Source organism: Argopecten irradians, chromosome 13 (genome assembly GCF_041381155.1).
Source record: "Argopecten irradians isolate NY chromosome 13, Ai_NY, whole genome shotgun sequence".
Taxonomy (NCBI): Eukaryota; Metazoa; Mollusca; class Bivalvia; order Pectinida; family Pectinidae; genus Argopecten; species Argopecten irradians.
Window position 1 is genome coordinate 26,450,712 of NC_091146.1, and position 23,187 is coordinate 26,473,898.

A 23,187-nucleotide genomic window follows, 5' to 3' on the forward strand; every position below is an offset into this window, starting at 1 on the left:
TATGATTACACATTGCGAATTCTATTTCGTCATGAGGTGGTGGCTAATATAAATACAAAGCTTAATATGCATTTCTCGAAAATAAACATATTACATGTATTAATTTCAATAAAATTAATGTTTATATGTGTTTTCATACTAGATTGTAGGACCGACTTTTTGATTGGCAGATTTTTTTCTTCATTCTATGAAGAAAACAAGTAAAAAAATGGCAAGAAAACCCGACGTTTTGATGTCGGTACAATAAAGACGTCTGTGTTGCTTATTGAATTGAAAATAAATAATCCTTTGGAAATCAATGGAATCATACGTTAAGCTTATTCTTTTTTATCAAGTACTCTGAAAATACTAAGTATCAGCATTGCTGTTACTATTCTTTTTCATACAGGATATAATATAATATAATCGTAATATAAACTAAATTTTGTTTGCAAACTGATGTGAGAATCCGCCACGTATATTTTTTTCTTTCATATTCGGATGTAGTTAAAAAGAAATAGTTACATCAATGCTTTAAAATATATAGTCTTAATAATATCAAGAGCTCACATGTTATATGATGTGGTAGGACATGTATAATTATGCAACACTTTTACGATTTTGTTTCTGATCATTTAATAAAGTATGGCTATAATACATTTGGGGAATTAGATAAAATAAAAATAAATTAGTGACAATAACATACCACTTAACCATATAATATTATTTTAATTTCAGGCCTTGAAAACCGCGGTAATGAAGAATCAAGTAGATAATGTTAAATTGTTACTGCAACACGGAGCAGATCCAAATGAGGTAAGTTATATTATAAACCTGTGCATTTTATTACTAAACAATTACTTCTGGTTGGGTGATGAGGTTTATGTATCAATAAATCGATGACTTGTAACACGTGTATTCTGGTAGTATGTCATATCCATCATGACCACGCATTATAATAACATAATGGACCTAACATTGTACAGTTTTTCTTCGAAATGATTACACAGCACTATTACTAGTAGTATTCACTTTCATATCATAGTGTATGTGTGCTGACTGGTCATTTTTTATGCATATGACAGTGTACATAACGTATGAGATGATCGGAACCTAACATATGAACATTGGTTACTTGACACATAGCAACACATACCAATATCCAGTTTATTTCTGAAACACAGAAACAAGGTATATCAACAAAGAAAGATAGCCAAACAACTCATCAATATGATAGTTCAAATGTCTCACCAAAACAGATATATACTTACACTTTGGTCACGAATCGAATACACATGCTAACTGGATCTTCAGTCCGCAATCCGAAGTGAAACACAAGTGTGTCGAATAATCGCATAGTAAAAAAAAATAAGAATATAAAATGAAATATCAAACATCAATGTAATTTTGGTAATAACACTAAACATATAGAATGTAGCCTTTACATACGGTTTCATTTTTTAATTTAAAATGTTTTGATATACTAAATTGTTTACATATTCACTTTATAAGTACATTTAGGAGTATTTTTCTCTGTTTTTTTAATTACCTTCCCTTCTTTCTTGTTAGAGAGACAAATCAATCAAAATTTAACTTTTCATGAAATTGACATTACTCGATTACACGTTGACTATATAGATACAAAAATAACCGGATATGTCATTTTCTTCGTCAAGTCATCTTCTAGCATATACATAATTTGGATTTTAAAAATATAAACTGATTTTTTTACATTTAATTTGCGAAACAACTTATATATCTTATGCAAATCGTTTTCAATGGATCGGTTGTTATAAGAGCGTGAGGAGTCACATAGTGGGAGTATCCAAAGAAAACCCATGTTCGGCCAGCTAGGGTATTTAGGGAAGTAACGTTACCACTACACCACATGATCACTCAATTTGGGTTTTCGATAATCTTGGAGTGAATATCTTGTAGTTGCTTTAAATTCAACGAACACTATCAATTTTGTGTATTGGTAGCTAGGTCAGTTTTTTTTTCTCCGGGTTCTTCATTTGGTTTGATTATTTGAACGTCCTATTTATAGTCAGGGTCATAAAGAAATGATGCTGAGTTTTTTCAAATGAATGACCTTGACTATCATTCGAGGTCATAGGGAGCAAATTGTATAAAATCTTTTAATGAGTTATTTGAAGGGTATTGTCAAGAGTTAAGTCTGCATTTGAGGCACATAGATATTTTCGTTTCTCCTGCAACACTCCGTCATATGTCGCCAACTAGTAAGACTAATCAATTAAGCTGTCAAAATATTAATTATATAGGCATATATGTTGATTTACATAAACATGCTTATGTGGTATTAGTCAAGCTGCTAAGATTAATCAAAAGCTTACGTGATGTAGAATAAAATGCGTAATTAACTTATACAAATCGTTTTCAAGGGATCGAATGTAAGCCAGCTAGGGTATCTAGGGAAGTAGCGTTACCACAACACCACCCGATCACCCAGTTTGGGTTTTCGATAATCTTGAAGTGAAATTCTTTAAGTTGCTGTAAATTCAACGGACACTATCAATATTGTGTATTGATAGCTAGGTCAGTTGTTTTTTCTCCGGGTACTTCATTTGCTTTGATTATTTGAACGTCATTTTAATAGCCAGTCATAAAGAAATGACGGTGGAAAGCCAAAGGCCGAGCATCAGGTAAAAAAACAACCGACCAGAGGCCAGTACCTGGCAACTGTCCCACATGTAGATCGCTTGGATGAATGGCTGAGCTTGTTCAAATGGATGACCTTGATTATCATTCAAGGTCATAGGGAGCAAATTGTATACAATCTTTAAGAGGCCGTGTCAATAAGCATCAAGCTTTAGGTGGAAAGTGAAAAAAAATAGAAATTCAAAATATATACTTTAAAATAACCCCCTTTGGTTAAAAAACAAATTTCATGGATAATTTAGTTATTTGGAAGACCATTTTTACTGAATGACATGGAAAATTGGTTGTCATGGCAATAAGATCAAATAAATGGAAAATGTTGAAAAAGAAGGATATTAAATTAATTAAAATTATATGATGATTGCTATGGTAACAGTAAATACGGATGTTCATGTAACGAAAGAAAAAATAAAATTTAGTAGAAAAAATAATCCGTTTTCTTATTGGATGACTGAAATTATGTCATTTTTACACATTTTTACTAGAAAAATAAAAAATAGGGTCATTTCTCTTTGTTATTATTTTAATGTTGTATTTGTTTCATTAAAAAAATAAATATCACTACTGGAAGTTTATTGAATTTGCTTAAGATAAATTAAGTATATAAAAAGTGAGATTTTAGGACCATTTGCCGTTTAAAATGTCCCTAGCAACACTATTTTTCCTTAGCAACAACTTATTATATTTTTACTGCCTCCTCTATCAAATAGAAATAATTATATTTTCACTATAGTATGTGAACTGCGACATTTCTTGACACCAAAATACAGTTGATTCCTTTCATCAAACCGTACATATAATATATATGTATATATATGTAAATGGCTTTGAGGAAAAAAACAGACATAGAGACAAAACAGCATCAATGGGAATTATTTTGTCATTTTTTAATCCGCTTGAATAAATTAAAAACATGGCTTCTTACTATTACCAGATGATATTAGTATAGTAAAGTGACCATGCCTATGATGAAATACATGTAATTAATATATGTTTCTTTTTTCTGATTTTCATACTTGTATTCATATAATATCCAATATGACAGAGACACAAGACAGGGTAAAAATAATTATTTCAATAAATTGATCATTGTATTATAAAGAGATATACATATTTATCTGCCCTTTTGGATTGGTATTGATTGTGATATCATGTGTTTGTAAGTTTTAGATCAATTCTATTATTTTTGCTCACAAAATAATGATATCATAACTGATACCTTCCCGCAATGGGGATAACTCTGTGATATACTAATACAAAACAGTGAAAACAAATGAGAACATTTATTTGAAAATAGAGAAAATACTTTATCCCCTAACGTTCCAAAACTATAACAGTATGCTCACTTACAAAGTCACAGAACATCGAATATACGTTGCCCTCACCACTCCTCACTGCAAACTTAAAAGATAATGTTCTCATCAGTCCTCACACTGTAAATTTATGCCTTCATCAGTCCTCTTACTGTGAATGTAAAAGATAATGCCAGCATCAGTCCTAAAACTGTAAATCTATAAGATAATGTCCAATTCAGTCCTATTATTGTAAATTGATAAGATAATGCCCTCATCAGACCTAAACATGTAAATCTATAAGATAATGTCCTCATCAGTCTTCTTTCTGTATATTTATAAGATAATGACATCATCAGTCCTAAAACTGTAAATCTATAAGATAATGTCCAATTCAGTCCTCTTACTATAAATTTATAAGATAATGCCCTCATCAGGCTTTAAACTGTAATTATATAAGATAATATCCTCATCAGTTCTCTTTCTGTAAATTTATAAGATAATGCCCTTATCAGTCCTCAAACTGTAGATTTATGACCTCATCAGTCCTCAAACTGTATTATAAGATGATGTCTTCATCAGTCATCACATTGTAAATTTATAAGATGATGTCCTCATCAGTCCACTTATTTTAAATTTATAAGGTAAAGCCCTCATCAGTCCTTAAACTGTAATTCTATAAGATAATGTCCTCTTCAGTCCTCTTACTGTAAATTTAGAAGATAAAGCCGTGATTAGTCCTCACACAGTAAATTTATAAGATAATGCCCTTATCAGTCCTAAAACTGTAAAACTTAAAAAAATATGTATATTGTCCTTATCTTATCAATCCAAACACTGTTAATGTATACCCTCCTCAATCCTCTGTGTGTAATTTTATAAGATAATGACCTCATCAATCCTAAAACTGTAAATCTATAAAATATGATCTCATCAGTCATCACAATACAAATTTATGCCATCATTAGTCATCACACTATAAACTTGTATGCCATCATTCAAAATACCCTCACCAGACTGAAGAATCGTCATTAAACCTTTCACAACATTTCAAGTCCTCATTAAAAATCAGCTAAATTGCTTGATCCATTTCACTTCATTTGTGAATTTATCTAAATTAATAAATATCGCTTTGGTCTTTTGATATCATACACTTCATCAATTTACAATTTACCATTTTAGAAGACATTTCTTAAATTAATATTATATATAGTATATATTTATCAGTTTTGTATTCTAGATAGTGATTATTTAATAAATGAGGAAAACTCACTAATTTAATTGTATGCATAACTCGTAAGGTGTATACATTTCTTTCCTGATTCTAACAAAATATAAACAATTTAGATCTTAACTGATTTGTTGATAGGCCATGCCTTGGTCCAAGGAAACATATTTGAATTAAGCGTTATATCTTTTCTTTCTTAATTGAAAATGTATAACTAATACTTAAGTTCACATGAGTTACAGAATATGTTGCTGCATAACTATCCTTAATCAATATAAGCAAACAAACAGCGTCTTAAATTGATCAACAGAGATATTTCGTATCTGATCATAATTGATATACTCTGATTAATTACAAGAGGGCAGGTATACACGTGGTCATGGAATGATTTGTCAGTGATATTCCACCATGACATAAGCAGTACAAAACCGGTACATCATCAGCACTCACTTCCGTCCAGGTAACATTGATGTCACTCAAGCGGATGATATACCCCTCCCCACACTCTCATATTATATACCTGGGTATCATCGGTTTTGTTGTGATCTGCGTATGGTTTGGGAATGTTGTCATGTACAATTATTTTTGTCATTTTTTTATACCTTTTTAGAACAAAATATCACTTAGAAGTGTCAATTATTATGTTTCTTGGCATTTTGAATAATGAATATGAAGATATATATATGATCATTTTTTTATTCCAAATGATAAAATATTATGTATACACGTGTAAACTAATACAAAACCTCCAATTAGAGATTATGACATATTTTTATCATAGAAATGTAGAAACGTATGGGATACACACTTAATCAAAGAAGAAACCAATTACTATATATCAAAAATGGAACTTCGTCGATAGAGTTTTAGAACTATTAATGTGACGAATTTGGCATTAGTTTACATCATTAGAATTAATAAGGCAATGTCATTAAAATAAAGTTATTCTTCGTTGTTTTTTTTTATATTAAACTCCAAAAAAAAACATCGTTCACGCACTGCACATCGTGTAAACTTTTTGCGGTCATTGTATATTATTATTTTGTTCTATATTTTATGTGTTCTATACAATTCTTTATTCGTGTCGTTTACTTTCTCAGTACAAACAATCATTATACTTCCCAGTATCACACGCTAATAGAAATCAACATTATCCTGATCAACAAGCAGAAAATCGACTGCACTAAATGGTTATAATCACCCTTTTGTCTTGATAGTGTTTTTAATATATTACATTTTTGTCGTATTCTGAGATCCACCGATGTTACTATAAGAACGATTCTCAAGTCTTCCCTCATACTCTGATACGAAAAAACCTTCAGTCGTTTTTTATTTAAAATTGAAAAATTTATTTTAGAACTCTTAACATTCACAGGCTTTAGTTTGAACATAAAGTAATTTGCCCGACACGTGCAAAAAAGGTATATAAGTATGTGAATGTATCTTTTATGCATGAAAATGTCTATTTTAGGGTATTTTCAAAACTTTTAGTATGTATCACATACATCCTAAAAGCCATAAACATGTAGGTAATACAAAAGGCAATAACTAATGGAATGATTTATCCAATAAAAGGGTTCAATTCCTGGTGCCACATAATAAGTTTGGTTTCATATGTCTTACATTTTTATACATACATACACGTATTTATTCGTTTCGAGTATAGCATTACCCTGATATCTTAGCAGGAAAGAAACTACACTAAATTGTGGCAATCAGGCATTCGTCTTGGTAGTGGTTTAGATATTCACATCCATACGTATTCCGAGATCCATCGATGGTACTATTACCACGTTTTTCAATTCAGTCAAAATCTTAAGAGTTAGGCCTTGCGAACGTTACTTCGTCGGGATCATGAAGCAATGAGTAACTAATTGTCTGCGTGATGCATTAATACGGTGGCTAACATTATGGAAATAACATTGTGGTGATGTAATTCTCAAAAAAAAATTCTCAAAACAAAAAATACTTACAATATAAATATTTACATAATCTTGATAATGTTAAGGGCTTTTTCATATTTAATTTATGCTGATGATACAGATATAAGGACGTGGCAATAATTTATATTGAATTAATGTTTATTATATTTAACGATATAACACTGGTATAATTACTGGCTTTGATGTACGTATTACACGCAAATATGGATGTCGTTAAAGTAATACTGGAACACGGAGGGGATCCGGAGGTGTTACGATTCATTTTTAAACTTGTTCAATTTATCCTAAATTTGTTGAAGTTTGAAAACATTTCTTATGTAACACAACCATTGAATTTTCTACATGTGACGTCTAGATGACTTGTAACATGAGTACATTGTCACCTTTCCAGACAAATAACTAAGCAGTGTAAATATGCAAATGTGCAAACAGTGTATGGGTTGTGATCGAAATAACTACACAACACTCTTAATATTTTAGATGTCATAAATATTATTAGTGTGCATATGTTGCCTGGCCATTTGTCTGACGGAAGTGAAAGTTTAGACATCGTATTACACACATTGAACATTCGATGGCTATTTTAAGAATATCCACACATACTATTATTTAGTTTATAATCTGTTTTTATGCAGCAGTAAAATGATTTGACCAACGACAGATAAATAGACAAGCGATACCCTAATGCAACAGTTCAAATGTCTCACCTTAACATCAGGAAGTAAGTTTTGTATGACGCATATCAACATGAACATATTATTGAGTTCATATTTTCCAGTACTCAGAACTTTAGACATTACTGAATGTGCTTCCTCAAACTTTATTATCTGTCTATCAAATTATTGGGTACAGCCATAAATACATTAAATGGCCATGATGGAAAATGTTTTTACAAGACGGACATATGATTTGATTATCGTTTTATTCACCTAACCTTATGGCTGATACTTTATAATTAATATAAAAATATGTAATAAGTTTCTTGCATAACAATCTTTATTCTCATAATATTAGCCATCACATTAATGTATCACCTCACAAATAGTTGGTTGATCATTACTTGACGATCTCGACTTATTAATGTTAGCAAGGTCTAACTAAAAGGTTTATTAAAAGAAATAGTCAATGTATGAGTGCGGTCAAGCGTCAATTGCCTAGTTATATGAATAATTTTGTTCCACGTTTCTGCTACATGATCAATAATTCTGAATAATGGAGTAACGTAGGCTATTTGTTAACGGTCGCTATATCAGACTAAAATTTATACCAGCTGAATACTGTCGCAAGATTTACCAAAATAATATATAATTCATCATTCATGTAATAGTTAATTGGGTTTGGGTTTTATTAGTTTAACAACCAATGTCATGTAAGGGCGTGCCAGGTTTGATGGTGGCGGAATGCCGGATTATTCGGAGAAAAACTACCGACCAGGGGTCAGTACCTGGCAACTTACATGGATTCGAACTCCCAATCCAATGGTGGAGGGCTTGTGGTAATTTGTCGAGACATCCTAACCACCCGGTCACCGCGGCATGTCAATTAATTGTTATTGTCACAGTATTATATCCGAATACAAGGTTTAATTTGCATAAAAAACTAAAATAGAACAAAAATAGAATTTGTATTGTAAGATACTATCATGTTTATCATTGACCATTATTTACTTGGTAAACTTCGACGAAATCCTAATACAAAATAAGCAAAATATCTATTTACCATACATACCAAGAAAGCCGAAAAACCACTGGTCAAATACACAAATTCGTAATTCATTGCATGCACGAAATAATGTTTTACTATTGCCTCTAACAAATCTGCTAGTAGTTTCGACGGAAATCGCGGGTCCGGTACAATTTTCTAATTATGTTTTAGGCGTCATATTCCGGTATCATAAACAATGCTACCTCGTGCGAGGAAGATGGGCATCGTTTCTGACGTTGATTTTTTATTCTCAAACGATCATAATATATAACGATAAAATATTACACAAGAAATATTTAAAATTTATCCATTTAGAAATAATGAAATTTTAAAATCATTGTTTGTACACACTCGGAAGAACTAAGATTTATATGATTGATTAATTGTATTACGACAGTCGATATCTATTTTTAGTCTGAGTAGGGTAATGTCCCTTGACCGGGGAGAAAGCCACTTTCCGATTTATATACAACACGGTGCCATGTTGCAGATGTATCTGGTGGATCATTTTTAACTAATTTCTGTCATCCCCCAAAACATACTAATGACCAAACCTTCTGATATTATGAGATTCTATACATACAAAACTGTTTTGGAAGTCGATAATCGACGTTATTGATGATTCATAAGCATACCTTAACAGTTCGTGTTGTTATGACTTACATAGTATAGCGATTGTTTGATACTGTAACCTGCAACCATGGATTCCAAGGCACATTTTTGGTTGAGTAAGTAAATTTTGATATAATTCTCTAGTCTACAAAAAATAGATCAAAAATGCATTATCAGTGTTGTATTTATAAGGCAAAATTCATAAGTCAATGAACTGCTCTGTTATATCTTTCATTGTTTTATAATACGTTTAAGCATCGTTTCATATTTTAAATTTAGGTTACCCACGCACCCCATACCCCAACACTCACACTCACTATTTTGTCCTTTGGGCTCCTATTAGGAAAAACATACACCAGCTGTTTGACAAGGGCTTGTGTGAGTACATATTTCTTGAATGAAAAGGCTCTGTCATCAATTTACAAAATGTAAATTCTTACAGATTTATTGTTAGATCTTTTTTTGCTACTCAATTTTACAGCCAGCTGGTACATAAGTTGTGGTCTACATCTCTCTTTTCCATCCCCTTCATGTTGGATGTACATTGTCTTAGTGTTACTGACTCCATTCAAGTTGTCTTTAACTGGTGTTAATCATGCATTTGTTTTGATATGTCGTATGTTCCACTCCTCAAATTTCAAGCAATACATTGAACAGTTTTTCAATGGTCATGTCTCAGATTTGTTTCTTTAAATGGAATAGTACAATTAATTTATTATTTATGCTAGTATCTGATATTACAGTTGCTTGTAAGTGGGCATTAGTACACCATTTTGTATTATAGGTTTCAATCTATATATTTCTACTGTCACTATACTCGACTGGTATAGGACTGTTTAAGTAACTGTGGTCTCATTGGACCATGTATACTTTATCGTATGGCGGTATTACAAAACTTTGAAGTTTGAGGCAATCTGCTCCAGTTCAAGGTTTTACACATACATGTCACTTCTATGATCTGTCCTCTTCATTATTTTACTTTATGAAGTACCAGAAATTAGATAATCCAGAGGATTTCAATGAATACAAGATAAAAAACATTCGTTTATTACACCAATTATGTTAAATTTATGTGTAAGAAGTATAACGGTAATAATTTAATTAAATTCATGTGAACTGCACCCCTGATGCTAAGATATAATCAGAGAGTTTCTTCTAACTCTAACACCCACATATATAGAACAATTCTATGTTTGATTTGGGCACACTTCACTTAGTCTGGGCAATAGATCTAGAGTCATTGGAACCAGAATAATCTTGCTATGCAGATGGAAACTAGAATGGTGATTTATTTTTAATTTTAAACATTTTAAGAGATTCTGCACCTGAACTTTATATATATGGATGGAATACCTGACCAGATTAAAAACACCAATGCATCTGTAATAGCTGAATATGATTATTCATACTGTATTATGTTTTTCAGTCTCTAATATGTCCAAGCCTTTTGAAATGAGAGTAATGTAAAAAAAAAATCAAATCTGACATGAATATTTCATCTTCTTTTCAGGATTTTTTTTCTTACCTGTAATGATCAATTATTGAATTATACTGCCAACCAGAAGTTTTAATGGAAGATTAGTGAAACTTTCAGAAATCTGCTAGATTGTATTACTGCAAAGGTAAGAGCAAACATATTTCTTAAGTTCAATTAATCAGTAATGGATCACAGGGACCTGGCACAAAATTTTTAACCAACAGTATACAAATATAAAGTATAGTATCATAAATAGGTATACTCAGTCTGTTGGGTAAAAAACAATCCGTGCCAGGTCCCTGTGTCAAGAGTGTTTTTTTTTTTGGGGGGGGGGGGGGGGGGTTGGGGTTAGGGAAACTTATTTTGGATAGTTTTTTTTATATATATAAAAAGGTGTTTTCACCATTTCTTGTATTCATTATCACACCTTGGAATTTATACCAAAAGTTTTATCTTTATTAGTCTAAGATCTATTTTTAAGTGTAACTTTCTAAGCTGTAGTGTATTCAATATGAGCAAGATTTTTTTTTAAAAGGTATTGAATTACACTGCAGTTATAACATGTGTACCAACATGTATTTATTAGACTTAGCTTAACGTAGAGTGTACCATTCACTGTTCATTTGAATGTTCTGTTAAACCAAGGACTTTGCATGCAAATGAATTATTATGATTCTGGCATAGTTTTTTTACATTGGTTTGTTTCTATTGGAAACCTAACAGGTACATCAAGCTTATGACTAATTGTATATGGACAGCATGTGGGTGACAGCAACCTTTTGGAAGATAACCACAACTTACTCCTGTTATTGAAACCTGAAATATACTCAGCTCCAGTTCATCACCCTTTTTTCAAATCTGACATTATTTAAATAAAACCATATCCTGTATCTGAACTTTTGAGTTCGTTCTGATTTACTCCATACACTATATAATAGTTACTGTGTTTAAAATAATTAAAAACAATGCCAGACACAATATATAGATACATGCACATCGATATTCTATACATAAATAATGCAACCAAAGGCCAAAGATACAAGATATATATGTATGTGTCTACAATTCTGACAAGCCACAACACACATGTACATGTATAGATATACGGACACCTCATAATGTGTAATACAGTATTTGCCCGTAAAAAGAGGTGTCTAAGGCCTGTGGTAGACGCCATATATAAATATATATATATATATCTGCAATATGATCAAGACAACATACATGTACATGTATATGTTTGTAAATACAGCAGGGTATCTATGAAATGGACAAGACATATATATATACGGTGCAGTGTCTACAAACTAAACAAGACATATCACAGTACATGTATGTACATTTGTATACATGTGTATGGGGATTTAGTGGATGGGGGCTCCTGTCCTATAAATTACAATGGACATGTATATGTTGTAATGTTGATACTGCAATATGGTCAAGACATAAAATATACATGTATAGACACTGCATTGTACACATATCTACAATATTGTCAAGACATAACACATAGATGAGACAGACAGACAGACAGACAGACAGACAGACAGACAGACAAACATTCTTTATTTCCTCTGAATCGAGATTGCGATCTAAATAAGAAATAAAACATACAATATACATTTGCATGTAGATACTGCTGTATGGTCAATACATATACATGTATGTATGTATGTAGACACTGCAGTGTATCTACAATAAGGTCAATGCATAAAACATATACATGTATAGACACTGCAGTGTATGTAGACAATGTGGTAAAGATACATGTTTGTAGACACTGCATGCAATGTATCTATAATATGGTACATATAAAGACATAATACACAAGTATGTGTATTACATGGTGTCTACAATAATGGCAAAGTATATCACACATATACACACGAATATGCACGCTGCATTTTGTTTGTAAATGCATGCATGTATATTTGGGGGAAAGTGGGGGTTCCTACCATATAAACCTGTCTTTTTGGTTATGAAGCAATATAGGATCGGACTTAGAACACACAGATAATAAATGATGAATAGAGATGGTTTTTTTTTCCCTATCAATATAAGATATTTACATGCAAATTATCATGAGTGCATGTAAAAGTGGTTAAATACACAATTTTTGTCCATGAAAGCACACTTGTCTACTTGTCTTTTACTCTGAATTGATTTATTTTGTTGATGGATATTGATACTTTTGTGTGGATAAATTAAAGAAACTGACACTATATAAATGGATAAATAGTTGCCTTGTTAACTTAAAATTACTGCAGTATACGTATGTCTTGCATTGCATTTTTTCGCTGAGTATATATATATATTTAGACATCTTATATAAACATCTTGATTTGGGAGAACACACGCATATATATTTGTAAGTCGTCTTGCTACGATGACAAAGGAAATGATTGATACGAAATAATGTTATACTGGTGATTGTTGGCGTTACAAAACAAATGAATTGATCTGAGTATGAATATAAATATTTAATGTTGTAAACAGTAACATGTCAAACAAACAATTTTGCAACACAATACATTTTTTTCTATGTGTTATTCGACTGAAACCCATGGAAATGGTTCTATCAGCGCAAAACTGCATTTTTTCGTAGTTTATATTTTGGTTGCCATGGTAACATTTTTTACGCAAAAAAATAATGATTTGATACTCATTCTGGCCACGTCCTCTTTTGAAATTAATATGAAAGTTAAAAGATTACTAAGCCTGATATATAAATTAAACTTTCTGTAGTTGAAGCAAGACAGGTAAAACACTAATTTTAACATTTTCAAAAAACTTCGGTTTTAAATGTTGTTGGTTACCATAAATTAAATTGAAATTATGGCATTCAATAAAATTTTCAACCCTTCTGCAATAATATACTTGATGATCAGGTTGATAAATGGACATTTAAATAAGTTTCGTTATCTTAAGAGTGATAAATGTAGGAAACTTTAACTTTTTTGTCAGATTCCAAAGTTTCGGTTGCCATGGTAACATAATTAATGTGAAAACATTATTTTTCTTACAAAATTTGAAAAGGTTGTGATCTAAAGTTTCTAAATATATATGGGTTGATTACCAAAATTGTTGATGCAAAAGGGTGAAAAATCACTTTGAAAGAAAATGTCGGATTTTCGGGAACTCTGCTAAAAATTCTTGGGAGTTAAGGGGTTAATTGAAGTAAACAGTATTTAGTCGGTTTTAAGTAAGATTTACGAGTTAGGTATTTATATATAATTAGCGTTTTAATATTCATAAATGCGTACTTACCGCACTAATTCGATTGTTTTGTCTGCTAATAAGCTTCATTTCTGTATGAGGTTCATTTTCAGGGGAGGTTTTTCTTCAGATACATTTATAATTATGCATCCATGTTTGAACTATAATTGTATACCCTTGGTCACAACCGTGTCACATCCTAAATTGAGACCCATCCCAGCGGGTACATGACATTGTATCCACGTTGAATCCACGTCATATCCTGACGTTGTAAAAAAGTTTTTGCATTTTGGCGGTCACCTCCTCCACCTGATGTTCAGTTTGTTTATTGTTTTCTGGCTAATTATAGTAGGAGTTTTAAGTGCGCATTCGGAAATTCAAACAAAAATCATCTTTTAATTCAATGAAAATGTAATAATAGAGTTGATTTTTTTTAAAAGATGTAAATACATATACATGTACATGAAAACCAGGTATACACAGAGAAACACATTCAAAGAAATTTAAATACACATTTGCCTAAATAAAAGCCAATACAGCATATTTTAGCCGTAATCTTGTATTTTAAAATTTCTTCAAATTAAACTTCACATCATAATTTACTTTAACATACGCCGATTCCCTTTAGTATTTTCCTCAAAACGATTTAATCTTGTTTCCAACATTAGATGCATAGATTAAATACAGATTTGGGATTTGGAAAGACAAATTCCCCTTCTTTCCTTTCATATTGAATGCAGACATCGCTTCAGTCTGAAATAAAACAAATTCAAATTAGATCATTGGATAGGTATACATACAAACAAATGTTACGTATAGATTTCTGTGTATAGAATAAAGTAACTGATCTTAAAGAAAATGGATGTGAGGAATTTATACAAGCTTTAATCTTGTTTTCAAATTCCCAAATACTCTATGTTTTGTATGTGTAAATATCAATATATGAATGAACACTTTAGTAAAATTAGCTGAAATGGATGTTCTGTTCAGTTAATTTAGACAGACCAATAACAAGGATTACTTTTAATGAAACGGGTATCTATTCATGTGTATTTTTTTCAACTTACCTTCCCATTATATTTTTACACAGTTTTTAAGATGCATTCTCCTCCAACAGTTGAAAGGTGCAAAGTCTGAATAAATAGAATAAAAAAAAACCTTTGACACGATGATGATATTTACAAACATTGGGTTTCTTTTCTATAAACCAATGTATACAAAAAACACAAACTGAACGAGTATATCATAAAAGAACTTATCATGCATAATTGTTTATAAACCTGTTCAATTTGATGAACATGTGCCATGGGAATCAACTCGAATGACAATATAACAGTTGTTCAAGGCTAACTCTCAAATCCAGCGGTATACATTGATTATGGCATTCATAACGATAAAAAAGAAACAGGTAAACTATAATACATACATATAATAACGTTTAACCTTACTGATTCCGATCTGAGATATCAGAACAGGATATTGTTGACGTCATCACCATGCCGCTTTTGAATGGCGGGAGCCTGAATTTAGTACATCAGACTGACCATTTTATAAACTTTAAATGACAACTAAATCATCGTGCTAGAACTCAAAATAATAACTCACTTTGACAGACGGACATCTCTAACATGCTCTTGACAAACAATATATTGTTAAAAATATCATTCTACTAGTAAACTTACCTGAATAACACGGAGAAATGTTTCTGCGATTCAGTTTACGTGATGAGCGAAGACGAAGAGGGCGCTCAACATCCGGGTACCACTGATTATCTCCCTTTTATAGCAGACGGCTTTTAGGCTGCACACCACTGACTTACATTACCGTTATAAAATGTTTACTGTTGCTAATTTAATGAAGCCCGTATTTTTTTTGTATAACTTCTATATGCCGGTAGGTAAAATCATATATAGCATGGCCATGCAGCATTAAACATAAAAAAGGCATAATTTGTTCATTTATATAATTTCAAAGTATATATGCACTTACCAAAAATAATTTCTGTTGCTAAATTTATTATGAGTTATATAATTTACACCTGCAAATCCATGCAGGGTAACATAAATTTATAACATTAATTATACGTATTTACCTTTTGTCACTAAATTAATGTCTGTAACCCCGACGTACACCTCCTAAATTTGCTTTGATAAATAAATGTATAGACAAGATAAAAATGTTTCAGTTCATTTAAGGAAAAAGTCACATATATGTCAAAAATATCCCATTCAGTAATTGTTTGCCATGTTTTAAAATATTAATGGGGTTTTTAGGTTTGTTGCACGATGTCATTTTCCGGATTTTTTAACAAAGACATTATTTTCATTTTTAGATAAAGATAATAACCACCAGGAAAAATATATAATATATGCAAATTGTCACAGTTTCTTTTAATCGCTTTAATTTTTGTTCAGGACAATTAGCTTATAAATATGATGTCATAACCCCAACTACATACAACGTCAGATTTTGGACATCGATCTAGAAGTTTTATACTGGTCGGAATATTGACGTATGATTTTAGATGTCGGATAGACGTTTTTTAATGTTCAGATTTACGACGTAATATTTAAGACGTGGGTGGCAGTTTTTTGCTGGTCGGTATTATGACGTCCGGTGTTAGAGGTCGGACAGACGTTTTTATTTAGTCGGCGACGTCGCTACTTAAATTCAACTAATAATCAACGTTGATTCCACGTCGTGTGCCCACTGGAATGTCTTCGATGATGGTTATTTCGGGAATTATTTAGTCATGTCGAATTCATGATCATTATGCACCAAATAATGGAATAGATGAATCTTAAAGAATCCATGGAAGTTTGACATTAAAAATGTATTTCTTACTTAATTCATATACTTCGATAATTATGGAAGAATGGCCGAGGTATGAACAAAGCTCAGTGGTCCTATTCTGTGCATTATCCGATTTCTGAAATATATAAGACATTGCGGTAGCAAACAATTAAAACAAAGTTTAAGAGATTCTGTGACCTGAAAAAAAACGCTTACAGGAATTATGATCCATTCGTGGAGGTGCGCGATCGATTGGTATTTTAGTCCTATTAAACTCACATATATATTATTTCCCTACACTTACAGATAAAACATTCGCAGGCATAAGACACGTTTATCTTTCACCATGTAATAAACTCGTTTCCATTTCAACCATTTTAGAATACATTTCTATAATTAATAGTATATATTTATTAATTTTATATTATATATAGAGGCTATTTAATAAACGAGGCAAACTCACTAAATGAACTGTATGCATACCTCTTAAGGTGTGTATACATTTCATTCCAGATTTTAACAAAATATAAACAATGGAGATTTTAACTGTTTTTTTTTGTTGGGCCATGCCTAGGTCCAGAATGCATTTTGGCCGATTTGAGTGTGTTATTTGGAGACGAACAGCTTCTAAGGAAACATGTTTGAACTAAGTGTTGTATCATTTCTTTCTTAATTGATAATGTATAACTAATATTTAACTTGAAATAAATTATAGAATATATGACAGCATAACTATCCTTAATCAATACAAACAAACAACCAGCGTCTAAAATTGATCAACAGAGCTATTTCGTATCAGATGAAAGTTGATATACTCTGGTTAATTACAAGAGGGCAGTTATACACGTGGTCATAGAATGATTTGTCAGCGATATTTTTGATAACTGCAACTTCCACCACGATAATAGCAGTGCAAAAACTGGTACATTAACACCTACTTCCGTCCAGATAACATTGATGTCACTCAAGCAGATGATATACCCCTCCCCACGCTCTCATGTGAACAAGTCTTATAATTGTTTTGTGGATCTTCTCTAATAGATATATAAACTATTTACATATATTTACAGTTTGTACTGACATAGACTCAATAACCATGCTTTCTAGTATTATCATTATCAGTATATATTGATAGCACGACACGTACCGCGATTCTATTGTTACGGGAATAGCCGATGGTGTAGCAACATGTGGTCAAGACCCCACTTGTGGTGGGAACATATGAATGAGTCGATTCCAATCAGCTGTTCAATCTCATTCGTTGACGATGACGAGAGAGAAAAAAAATATGGGTATTTTAATCAAAAATATGCAACTGCCGCGAGAATAAATTATATACATTTGCGTGAAAAACTGTAAATATAAGGAAGAGATCTTTATTTTGTTGAAGTTATGAGGGTATAATGATAATGGAGCCCGTGTAAATTTTATGTAACCCAGCTTCGCCGGGGTTACATAATTTACACGTGCTCCATTATCATTATACTCTCATAACCTCAACAAAAATAAAAATCTATTCCTGAAAGATGCTCCACCGCCGACAGAGCATAAATGATATTAATTATTTGAACAATAATTGGTGTATTATCGTGTATATATATATATATCTAATATGAACACTAATATTAATATAATAATTCATTTCATTTTGCCTTTGGTGCCATGCACAATTAGTACTTCAGTTCCAATATAGGTGCCACGGGAATTTTTCCGGGATGCAATTAATTATTTCTCATATTTGTTAACGTTGAAGTAAAACTTAGATGCTTCACCTTCTCAATGGTGATACATGTTGTAATTAGTAAAATTTTGTAACTGGAGGAACAAATACTAAATCGTATTTCTCCTAATTTTGATTGTGAAAAAAAAACACCATTTTTCGGCGGTGGAAGCATCTTTAATTGACTTACATAATTATTGATAAGACATAACTAAGAGTGAATAAGAGAAGGGTGATTAATCCATCTTGATAACTCGAAACATTAGATTAATCGTGTGATGCGTTTCCAATTCATTTTCGAACAGTAATCAATAAAAACGAAATAATTTAACTACTTAACATTAGGTATATAATATCGATTTGTCAACGAAACAACCTGAACTATAGATGCCCATCCCTGGTGTCCGATGATAAAGCTTGATCTCGATATCAATATAAAATGAAGGACAAATGATGTCAATCGACTTAAATCCGAAACGGCAATATACAAAAACTGAAGGGTTTCTAAAACGTTATATGTGATTATTATAATCGTTCCCTTGTATTTACGGGTTCGATTAAAATACGTATTGGTCTAGAGTCTAATTTGTGCACACAATCGTGGTACTTTTTGTATAATTTTAATTGGTAAGAAAATCCCTATGTAAACAACCTTTACACCATTCGTCTTTAAAAATTGGGTTGTTCTTTACTTGTAGCATCCATGTCATTTCAAAAGTTTTCAATAATGTCAAACCATTGTTTTAAACCTATATAAGTCGATATGAATTATAGGTGTAAGTTTCTACTAGCCCTAGTGCAACATTGTTTATGTTTAACATCTAATGCATTCTACGATGTGCTCCAATTAAGATAACATAATTCTGATCTTGTAACAGAAATTCGATTTACTAACTTTTGATTACCAGTCTTTGTTCATGGATCGAGTACAAGGACCCGAGAGTGGTTTGAAAAGGTACAGCCATGCCGCATTCCGAGATCAGACATTTCTATGGTTTTCAAGTTGATCCATTCAGTGTACTATGGTTATTAAATAGGATGACAGAATATTCATGTTTGTGTGCCATAGAGTTAAATTATTGTGAGAAAATGATACAAATATTTACCGTGTTTGAATATATCATAGTGATCTCTTCCAATCTATACTTCTAATTAGTAAAACTTGAATTGCTAACGTAACGAAATCCATAATGTTAATAATTTGATAAAGTACACTTTTGTCCGCGCTACCATATTAGGTTCCGGGCTAATAGATAGCATTATAACGATGACGTTTTTTTTTCCAAAAATGCTAAAACAAATTATTTGCTTTTATACTACATTGTAAATCATACTTTCTGATAGGCAATTTTTTTTCTTCATACTTCTATGAAGAAAACAAATCCAAGGATGGCAAACGCGATGTTTTGATGACGTCATTGCTTATTAATTTGAAAAGCTTATAATTCATGGGAAAATAATCAAACCGTATGTTTAAAGTTATTCTTTTTTTTATCAAGTAGTCTGGACAATTAAGTACAAGCATTGGTATTACTATAATTTAACCTTCATGATGGTATAAACTAAATTTTGTTTAAAAACTTTTGTGAGAATCCATCACGTAGACCTTTTCTTTCAACTCCCGATAAAGTTGAAAAATAGTTACACTAATCGATACAAATATATGGTCTTGGTAATATAAATAGCTCATATGTCATATGATATGGTTAGACATGTATATTTATGAAAAATTGTTACGATTTGTACTGATCATACAATGATATATTTTCATAATAAAGTTAGGGAAATAAGATAAAAAACATAAATAAATTATTAATGACAATAACATACAATTAAGCCATAAAACATTGTTATAATTTCAGGCCATGTATGAAGCAATATGTTCTGGAAACGTAGATGTAGATATCGTTCAGGTGACGCTGGAGCACGGAGCAATTCCAAATTTGGTAAGGTTTATTTTTTGTGTATTTTATTCCCAAACAGTTACTTCAGGTTGGGTGACAATGTTTATGTATCTATAAATCGATGACTTGTAACACGTGTATACATATGACCACGCATTATTAATACATACTGGAGCTAACAGTGTACGGGCTGTCATTGAAATGAGTATGCAGCACTATTATTATTCATTATCATATTATAATGTATTTTTGCTGTCTAGTTATTTGTTTGATGCAGATGACAGTGTACACACCGTATAGGATGGGTATCTAACAAATGACAAATTCAATGATTATTTGACACATATCAACCTAAATTATTATTCAGTTTATTTCCGAAAAACTAAAGCAGGATGTATCAACAAAAATATAGTCAAACAAGTTATTATCTAACAGATAATTATACACTTTGGTCACGAAACGGACACACATGCAAACTAGATCTGAAGTCCGCAATCCTCAGTGAAAGACAACTGCGTCGAATGATCGAGTAGAAATATCAGAAATAGAATAATTGAGAAAATTAGTTGATTTTATGTTGAAATTTATTAAATTTCTGTCTCATTAAAACACTTACATGATAAAGAATCCTACCGAAATAATCCTGTCACTTCCTCTTCAATTATCCACGTATATTAAGGCCAAAAACATAATTTACATCAACTATGAGCAGGCTTAAAACACGGTGTTCAGTAAACAGACCGCCTGTTTCAGTTTTAGGCCAGGGAGGTTATTATATACTCAATCACAGGCAAGGGAGATAATCCAAATGTTAAATTCAGAACATTCACAGGAAAGAAATATGTTTTTTCTTTCTGTTTCATTTTCTACCAAATTGTATCATTGATTATTTTTTAACCAATAAATGTTTATTATTTTAGTATAAATATCATTATCAAGCATGTATGGATTTTGAGATTTTTTTATGCACAACTTTTGAACGTTGAATGTCGAATGTCGAGCTATACAACATTCAAAAGTCCGTTCGTTTGTCAGTTATACACAAGTTCTAAAACTGAATGTCGAATGTTGAGCTGCACAGCAGTCAAAAGTCTGTTCGTTAGTGAGTTATACATAAGTTCCGATTGTTGAATGTCGAAAGTTGAGTTGCACAACTTTCAAAAGTCCATTCGTTAGTCAGTTATGCACAAGTTCCGAATGTTGAATGTCGAATGTCGAGCTGTACAACAATTAAAAGTCCGTTCGTATGTCAGTTACACATATGATCTGAATGTTGAATGTCGTATGACGAGCTGCGAAACATTCAAATTCTGTTCTCGTTAGCCAGTTATTGGTTTTGAATGTTTAATGTCGAATGTCGTGCGGTACTTTAGTCAGTTATGCACAAGTACTGAATATTGAATGTCGTATGTCGAACTGCACAACATTAAAAAATCCGTTCGTTAGTCAGTGATATATAAGTTCCGAACGTTGAATGTCGGTTGACGAGCTGCACAACATTCAAAAGTCGGTTCCTTTGTCAGATAAACACAAGTTCTGAATGTTGAATTTCGTATGTCCAGCATCAAAACATTCAAATTTGGAATGTTGAATATCGTATGTCGAGCTGCAAAACATTCAAATTATATTCTCGTTGGCCAGTTTATTTGTTTTGAATGTTGAATGTCGTATGTCGAGCTGCGCAATTTTCAAAATTCCGCTTGGTGGCCAACGATATTAAACATTTGTAACAATAAGCACTTTACTTGTAATAAGTTAAACAAATAAATAAGTTCTAGAAAACTCTGTCTTTGATACTTTAAAAGTAATTTCTTATTTAATTGTGGAAGAATAGCCGGGATATGAACAGAGCCCGGAAAGTGAACCAGTGTCTCATGTATAGCACGCATGTCAAGTCTGAAAGTTTCATTATGGAACACATGCACAATGATACCCAACGTATACCGTAAAGTAGTCCTCTTCTGTGTATTATCCGATTTCTGAAATAGAGTACTTAATGCGTGTAACGTTCCCTGGACACGCACGCGAAACGAAAAACGAAAACGAAAAACCAAACGCAAACGAACGAAAACGCAAACGAAAAACGCAAAACGAAAAAACGCAAGCTATCGAAGATGAACGCAAACGATAAACAATAAACGAAAAACGCAAAACGAAATACGCAAAACGAAAAACGAAAAACGAAAGGTGAAAATCGCCGTGACCAGAAATTAAACGTATTATAGTAATCGATTCGCACAACGTTTGTATAGTGATCCGGATTATCTATATATAGTTGGTACTTGTTCACCTCGGCAAGCAATATGTCACGGCCCAGTGCACAATTACAAAAGCTTTGGTCACGGGTGTACTAAACAAAGGACGCATGTATATACAATTTCATAAAATGTACATCCTTGCAAATACGATATTTTTTCAAAGATATATAAATAATAAAATTGTAAGTGTAATAACATGAACAACAATGAAAACGATTGGCATTTTATCAGTATCTTATAATATAAAAACACACTTGAAAATTAAATAACTATAATATATACAAATACATTTTTTTTAAATACGTGTATATCATTTAAGATTGACAATCATTTTCACGATGAAAAATGCACTAATATGTTTCTTTCGAATAAAATTGTTGTA

At 31.7% G+C, this 23,187-nt stretch overlaps 1 protein-coding gene across 1 annotated transcript in view; it reads left to right on the forward strand.

The window, feature by feature from the left end:
* Positions 1-722: 722 nt before the first annotated feature.
* LOC138306353 (uncharacterized) overlaps positions 723-23,187 on the forward strand; it is a 155,902-nt gene continuing 133,437 nt past the window's right edge. Inside the window, exon 1 of the mRNA XM_069246785.1 lies at positions 723-795. Coding sequence (XP_069102886.1) covers positions 736-795 — 60 coding nt within the window. The 5' untranslated portion in view covers positions 723-735. The remainder of the gene's footprint in view (positions 796-23,187) is intronic.